This window comes from Oreochromis aureus, linkage group 15 (assembly GCF_013358895.1).
Source record: "Oreochromis aureus strain Israel breed Guangdong linkage group 15, ZZ_aureus, whole genome shotgun sequence".
In the NCBI taxonomy this organism is placed as follows: Eukaryota; Metazoa; Chordata; class Actinopteri; order Cichliformes; family Cichlidae; genus Oreochromis; species Oreochromis aureus.
In genome coordinates, this window is record NC_052956.1 from 15,244,396 (window position 1) to 15,252,854 (window position 8,459).

The window sequence follows — 8,459 nt, forward strand, 5'->3', positions numbered from 1 at the left end:
CAGAACATATCAATATCATAGTTTCTAACAGGGAAACTGTATTTCTGGTGTTAAAAGATGTGTAAACCTGAATCAGTCCGATGATTTATCCTGGCTTTGATATTGTCTCTTTGTGATTACGATCCAGTAGTATGCTGTAGTGGCACAATGGATCTCATTATAGAAGTGCAAGTGGTAGAAAATAGAGAGGCATGTATCGTCCTTTGTATTTGTATTCATGATAAATATTATTGTTACAAAGACTAAAATTATTTTGTAAGAAAAATTTACCATATCAGTGAAGACGAGATTATTCTATCAGACGGCCTACAGAAGGACATTTTTTATTAGCCATAGCACGACACAGTTCAATTAAAAGAACATGTTTATACAACTGAAGGAACTGAATTCATTGCCAAAACAGATAATACAAAAGAAACAGTAAAAGTGGGTTTAAAAAAAAATCTCTATTTGATTGAATTAGTGCATGCGCTGTAATAATTGGTGATTCATTTAAAATGTTAAGTTCTATTATGTAGTGCTTTCCCTGATATGGGCCACAATTTGTGTAATATGCTGCTGAGTGTTTGTATGTTGTTTGTTTGTTTAGGATGTTATAGTGCACTATCAAAGATTTTTGACTCCAGAAGCTGACGCTACTGTGCACATGTAGACACCCTGCATCTTAATTAACTGATTTAAATTTGAATATTTTGTTGACTTCTCTGGGTGGCTCAGAGTGTGGCGTGAGGCCAGAGATCGCATCGTGGGTTTTCCTGGGAGGTATCACGCGTGGGACGTCAACCATCAGTCCTGGCTCTACAACTCCAACTACTCCTGTGAGCTCTCCATGGTCCTGACAGGAGCTGCCTTCTTCCATAAGGTCAGAAAATGAAAACGGCTACACCCTGGTAGGTTCACATCTGGCTGTGTTGGAGCATATCATTTACATATTTCCCTTTGTCCTTGTGTTCTCGCAGTACTATGCGTACCTATACTCCTATGTGATGCCCCAAGCCATTAGGGATATGGTGGACGAGTACATTAACTGCGAGGACATCGCCATGAACTTCCTTGTCTCTCACATCACCCGCAAACCACCCATCAAGGTCAGTGACAGAGCATGCAGTCTGGCTCTGGGGGCTTTGCACCTCCTTCAGGACGTGGGTATTTATATTTCTGCCTGCTTAGCCTTGCTATTACTCAAACTGGCATATCCAATATTCCGCACAAATTATACTTTTTAAAAACACAAGATCGAATCCGTGTGTTACGGCAGATTTTTTTCTCTCTCTTTTCTCCTGGATTTTTATTGGAAGGACATTTATTACCGCCGAGCACACTTATGGCTAGACAAATAATTATAGCAATCAAGCTAGGGAAGCTGTTAGGAGAGAAATGTCATTGCAGCCCTCACTTTAAGTTCTTTTTGATTTAGTGGGGTGTTAATATTCAGGGGCGTTTCAGAGGGGAATTAAGGACATCTTTGATGGAGTGTGTTGCATGACAGCGTTTTCGCTGCTAGGAATAAGTCTTGTGAATAATGAATTTGGGGCAACTTTGAATGAGTCCTAAGTGGTGAGGGAATCTATTTTTCTTTAAAATAAGACAAATAAAGAAGAAAATAAATGGATTTTGTTGTACCACTGGTGAGGAATTGATATCTTGTGCAGATTTTTCAAGGTTGTTTCTTCTCCTCTTCCTACAATTATAAAAACAGCTGCTAGAGTTTGCTTTGGTTTGCTGTCAGATTCAGTAGCTTGCTGCAATCTAGCTGATTGCGATAAAGTTAACATCAACTGTTTGCTTGTAATGTTTCAAGCTAACATTTTTTTAAACAAACAACTAAAATACGATAAAAAGGTTTGACATTGATGGCTTGAGAAATTATACAATGCTAGAAACAAACGATGGACATGTTTGTCAGGAAAGTCAGCATGGGCATGGTTAAAAACGTGCTGTTTTTGCAGCATATAGAGTCATGTTTCATGTTTCAGTGTTGTTTTAATAGTTTCAAAATAACAGCAGACCACTTCACTGCTGCAATAACCTGATAAAAATGAGAGCAAATTGTAAATTAACTGGTATTTGTAGCACCTTTCTACTCAGGTGAGCACTTTCTACTACAAGACTGAATCAAGTGCTTACGAAGAGTCACACACGCTCACGCTTTGATGGATGCATCCCTGGAGGAGTCAGGGTTCGATCCACCAACGTTGGTTTTATATTAATTTCCCTGTTCACCTTCTGTGCTCCCTCCGACTCTTTTTCTTTTCACGTGCAAAGTTTCCAAAAGTTGCTTCAGTTTTTCCAGCATCAACCATTTCAGCTACTTTGGAAAATCTACCAACCGTTACTGTAGGAAAACAGAAACATTATCCTCTTTCTGCTTTGGCTACGCAATCAAGCCTTTGTTTGCCCATTTGTTTAGAGTAGATGTCCTACCACATTTGGCACAGGGCATCAGTGAGCTACTGGATCTTCCATGGTGCTGTTCACCATTGTCTTCGATACATTAACATCTCAGCGGTTCACAGCTGGATTCAGGTGTGGGGAATGTGGGGTTTAGTCGGTGGCGGTATCCTTGTGATCCAGGTAGTGCTTACACACCCTGACCACATTAACCTGGGCGTTGTCCTGCACCAGTATTAGGTCTGAGGGTTTCATCCCTGTACTGATGGCTAGAATCTCGAAGTCTGTGTGACCCACATGATCACTGATTCACTGCCAAACTGGTCATGCTGGATAATGTTGCAGGCAGCACAAAGTTTGCCACGACATCTCCAGACTTTTTCACATCTGTCACATATGCTCAACATAAACCTGCTCATCTCTGCAAAGAGAACAGGACATAGGTGGGAGACTTTCCAGTTCTGGTGTTCTCTGGCGTTTGCCGATCAAGCTGCGCAGTGCTGGGCTGTAAACACAGGTCGTGGCACCCTCGTAAAGTCTGATTTGGACTGCTCCTCCTCTTCTTCCTAACAAAAAGGAGCAGATACGGTCCCAGCTGCTGCGTTTCTCTCCTTCTACAGCCCTCTGCTCACATCTTCTCCACACTCTTGAGACTGTGCTGGGAAAAACTGCAAACTAACTGGACAAACTAAACTCTCTGAAGTTTAACAGACTTTATGTTATACTGTGGTGACCACTGTATACTATATACGGTTAAAAAAAGGGGGGGGGTTAGCATGTATTAAATCATGGTGCATTTAATGATGACTAATGGCTGTCTATTAATGTTGTGAAGCACCACTTGCTGAAACTACATATAATTACATTTCAGTAATGCATTTGCAAACTCGAGTTTCTTACATTTTAAGCACTAACCCCCTGCTCTCTATTTCAGGTGACGTCTCGTTGGACTTTCCGCTGTCCGGGCTGCCCTCAGGCCCTTTCGCACGACGACTCGCATTTCCACGAGCGACACAAGTGCATCAACTTCTTCGTCAAAGTCTACGGCTACATGCCGCTGCTGTACACGCAGTTTCGTGTGGACTCGGTGCTGTTTAAGACTCGATTGCCCCACGATAAGACCAAGTGCTTCAAGTTCATTTAGCGTCTGGGCGAACGTCAGCAAAGAGCCAAAAGCAGGGTGAACTGAAGGAGTGAAAATAGGAGTGAAAAACAGCACCTTCCACTGCAAGCAGTAATAAAGATGGATGGGTGGGCTGCAGGGCAAATGGAAAGTAAGCCCAGATGAAAGACAAGTTAAAAGCTGTTGGCTGGTGGTCTAATCAGCAACACTACTGAAAATGTGAAGAGTGGAAGCTGGAAGGGACCACTGCCAACAAAAAGAAGCCTTTTCAGTGGATGTCACTCTTTTTCCCCATGTTCTCTAATCATGCTCAGTCATCAAACCACTAGCTGCAGATGTCATTTGCACCTCTTAACCGCCTGCTGAGGAACGAGGGCGGGGTGTACACAGTGTACAGAAATTCTCCCAGGTTAGCAACACCTGATAATGGGGTTGGCGAGTAACTGACAGATGCCAGGCTGCGTTTGACACAGCAGACTGTTAATGGTTTCAGCCGAGAGATCAAACAGCACACGGCCGCCACTACGCTTTTGTTTTACGGTTACAAACTGTACGTCTTGTACATGTATATGAGCAAAGCACTGAAGGTCAGAAGTATTTTATTGATCTTTTTTTTAATGATGTCGTTTAAGTGTAAATCTTTATGTGGAGTGAACCTTTTCCACAACCCCTGCCTGTGGGAGATCAGGCAGGACCTCGACTGAAAGTCAGCCCAATCATGTTTTAAGTATCGTCAAGTGCTCAAGGGGGAAAATTCACTTCAGCGGTCACCATAATGCCTCAAATTTGTCATGAAAACCAGCCACCATTTTGTCATTTCATATTGCTTACATGATCTGCACTCAGTGGAAGTGTTCGAAACAGCTTGATTTTTTTTTATACTATGATGTTTGTAAAATTAGACGTTAAAAAGTAGTATCGGCTAATCAATGTTCCCAGGTAAAGTGCAACAAAGTCAAGAATAACAGCTGCCAAAATCAACAAAATATCGACTTTATTATTGCTGAAAGTTTTCAGTGACGGTCAGAATTATAGGAAAATCTTAAAGCGAACACTGATATTTTGTTTAAAAACACTTATTTGTGGAGCAGGATATCAATCCCTTTCTCCAAACAGGCTCTTAAATATCAAATCAAAGCCAACAGCTGATGACCCTAACGTAGCATAAAATAAAGACTGGAAACTACTGTCGCTCTGCTTAATGGTACCAAATACTGCCTAATAGCACCTGTAAAGCACACTAAATAATCCAATGGTTCTCAAACTGTGGGGCTAGCCCCACTCTTGAGGCATAGAGCCACTGAAGGTGGGGCTTGGAGGACAAGGAAGGAACTCCGAGCTAAAGTGAATGGAAATGGTTTTTGTATTGTAAATAAATTGACGCTATGACGCTGACATTTATTTTACTTTAACATTAAACTGTTTTTATTGTCACAGACAGGTGGGAGTGATTGAGTGTTGTGTTTGATTCGTGTATTGCTTTCCACCTGCTTAGTACTGAGGATTATGGCAGCGGGCTTGTGTATGTTCTCTACAAAGGAAATAAAAAGAGGAGGGTGATGGGGAGCAAATAACGTGTAGTCAGGTCCACGATACTGTACAGCCAATCATATTCAACCTTGTTAACACACAGCGACGAATGAGCTTATCAGCAGAAGGGGTAAAAAGTATTGAGTCATAACATTTGCCTGGCTCTTTAATCCCCCTTTTACAGTTGATAGAAACCGTACACCAACAAGTTGACATTAGCAAACTTGACGGTTGTAAAATCCTGGCCTGATGGGCGGCTGGGTTTGTATACAGTAGTGTAAAACCCTGGGTGTTGGGCATGTTATAGAAGCTTTGAGAACCATTGAATTAACCCTTTTTAATTCATTTTATGGGGAGATTTGCTAAAATATTTATACCGTTTCCAGTCTTTGCATTAAGCTAACAGCTGCTGGCTGTAGTTTGTTCAGTCACAGTAGGGAAAACGGGTGTTGGAAACTATCGCAGACAAGTTGCACTCATCAGCCCTGACTGACTCAGATTGATTGCAGTCAGTTACCACAATCTGTCTTCATTTGTAACTTAGGCAGCACTTCTACGTAAGCCTTTGCCAATCTGTCAGAGAGTGATTGCATTCGGTTGAAGTCACACCACGACTGTTTGGAGACGGGTTGGGTTCCAATAGGCAACCGTTGCAGTCTCCTCGGAATCAAAAGTGTTTGCCCAGAGTTTGAGGGTGCTGCTTACTCAACCTGTAGGCAACCAGTTGTAAAAATGCAACAACATAGTCACAAGCAGGTTGCCATCCTATTTTTACTCCAGTGTGACCGAGCCATAACAAATATGAGCTTGCTTTCCACCGGCAGGCAAGCCTGTTTTCTAAACTGTACAACTATCGTCTTTAAACAGGTCTGACTTTTCAGTACAGGTATTCAATATGTTCCACCGTAATCACGTCATCCCTCTGCAGAGAACTCTCCCACCTCGGACAGAAAAGTCACTTTACAGTGTCGCCATATTGGTTTCACTTCATCTTCGACTGTTGCTTGATGAATGTTTTCTTTGCCAAATAGGTACGTTGTCTGTTGCTTTCCAGCGTAGTTTGCAGGTGCAGATGCTTGGTGAAAGGATGCGGTCTGGTACACCCACTTCCACTCTGCATGGTACTTGACCAGGAGTCAGTCCACTGGAGCCCAATCCATCATGTACGAGTGCTTTATTTGACCTTGTCAAGACTTAATCCCTGCAATCTAAATAAAAGGCAGAAGATTTCTTATAAATGTCATTCAGATTATGTTCTGTGAGGATGTTTTTATCAAACAAAATGTCATAAGGCCAGGGTTCCTGTGTATTTATTGAATATATTACTGAAAAAGATTTTTGTTTTTTAAACCGATACTGAAACATGCAATAAACTGACAAGATATTGTAGTTTAATAGACCTGAAAACAAAGAAATCTCAACCTGACTGTCAAACTTGTGTCATTGCCAAGGAAAACTAGCTGGTGCCACTGACTGAGAGCTAACGGATGACTTGTTTTTAAAAAGATAAACTTGCAAACAGATAGTGAGGGGACAATAGTGGAGTTTATTTAAATCTGAATCTCTGCCTGCTCCATATTGCTACTCTTGCTCGGTAATCCCTCCAAGTGAAACATAAAAATGTTGGATCAGGCCTTTTTACCCAAGAGGGATAAACACGGAGCCAGATTTCTAATTAGTGTGGGCGAAAATGGCTGTGCAGAGTCCAAATTTCCACTTTGTGTTGCTGCACTGAACTAGAAAAACCAGCCTGGCTCCTAACCTCCTCATCACGTCTGAACACTTTTATTGGCGCTCCAGGGGCCTCATAATTACCCGGCTGACTCTAAAACAGTCCTCGGGGCTCTGTTGGGGTCAGCTGGTGTTCCTCCGGTCCCTGTAGTTTCCACCCTCGAGGATCTGTGGCACAGCTGGTTTTCTGTGGCTCGGAGCAGGATGAATTTGCCTGGAAGGCTGCAGTCACTCTGCTAGGTGTAGAGTTGTGAAAAAGGAAAAAAAAAAAAAAAAAAAAAGTGCTCCTGGGTCTGATCCACAGCTGTGGGCGAGGCTCCAGCCACCTGCAGCGTTGTACCAGACTGATGACTGATGACAGCGTCAAACATACCATTGAAGGCCAGATGAATGGAAATAAAAGCTCTCAACGTTGTTAAAAAAATATGACTCTTGTCCTTATTCAGGTGTCTGTTGGAAATCTGTTCCTTAGACTTGGATCGGGACATTTTGAGAAGTAATTATTTGCTCTTTAGTGGAGTTCTGTCAAGGGGGGAGGTGCTGCATATATTGGCAACCTACTACTTCCCAGAAATTTCCCATTTCTGACCACAATACACCAATAGTTGGAGTTCCTACTTGGTAAACTTTGGTGGGGCTTCTCAGCTTTGACGTTAATATTTTCCATCATTCCCCAAAATGTCAGCTTTTTTTCCAGGTAATAAAACTAACCACCTACCTTCAGGTGACCTTTTTAGCTCTTTGGTGTCTTCGGTTAAGTGAACATCACTTACCTGTTTAACTTCTCATCAGCCAATCACAATTGCAGCATTAATAAAGGCTACAGCCTACCTGAGTGTACCCATCTTCTACATCACAAAGCTCAAAATAGTCTCGCTGTTTTTGGGGGTTTTCTTAACAAGTCAGCGAGTGCTCGGTCCTAAAAAGGCCTCCAAAGTCACAACCTAACCTCAACCTAATAGAGCACTTTTGGAATGTGGTGGAACGAGAGATCCACATCATGGATGTGCAGCTGCATGATGCTATCATGTCAATATAGACCAAAAAAATCTGAGGAATGTTTCCCGCACTTTGCTGAATCTACGCTATGAAGAACTGTGTGCCTAATAAAGTGTCCAGTGAGAGCACTATAAGTATTTTTTCCCAGAAATAAAACACTGTTTGTTCCACTTTGTGCGCAGATCAAAAATTAGTAAATGACTTTTTCCCCCTTTGTAGTTTTGTGAAAATTAAGGCAGAGAAACCTTAAAAGATGTGAAACATATATCATGTAGTTACTAGTTGTTCATAACCTGCTGCACAAAAATTTGATTTGTCAGGCAGACCTTCATATCTTTAGTCACAGCCACTTCCAGGGCTGCCTGCTGTGTGTGTGTGTGTGTGTGTGTGTGTGTGTGTGTGTGTGTCACAAAACTAACTCAGTGGCCAGAGTTGGGAATGAGAGGCAGGTGTTTGGAGGAGGAAAGCATTACAGCACCATATGCCGATCTGGAGTCTGGATCTGTCTAAGTAAATATTTTAACAATATTTTTACAATGTGGTACTTTAGTATTATTATTATTATTTTTAAATTTAATTTTTATGCAAAATGCATAATGATCCATCTATCCAGCCAGCCCATGAATATTTCATCCCACACTTCGAAAGCAGCTCATTTAAGCAGGAAAACCACAGACCTGGCAAC

At 41.8% G+C, this 8,459-nt stretch overlaps 1 protein-coding gene across 2 annotated transcripts in view; it reads left to right on the forward strand.

The window, feature by feature from the left end:
* The window catches only part of extl3 (exostosin-like glycosyltransferase 3), a 40,135-nt gene extending 32,936 nt beyond the window's left edge, over positions 1-7,199 (forward strand). The window contains exons 4-6 of one of the 2 annotated variants that reach the window (XM_031730200.2): positions 718-862; positions 960-1,088; positions 3,326-3,535. In XM_031730200.2, coding sequence (XP_031586060.1) covers positions 718-862; positions 960-1,088; positions 3,326-3,535 — 484 coding nt within the window. Of the gene's footprint in view, positions 1-717; positions 863-959; positions 1,089-3,325 lie in introns of both variants that reach the window. The other variant, XM_039599396.1, reaches the window with a different exon arrangement.
* The last annotated feature ends 1,260 nt before the right edge of the window (positions 7,200-8,459 follow it).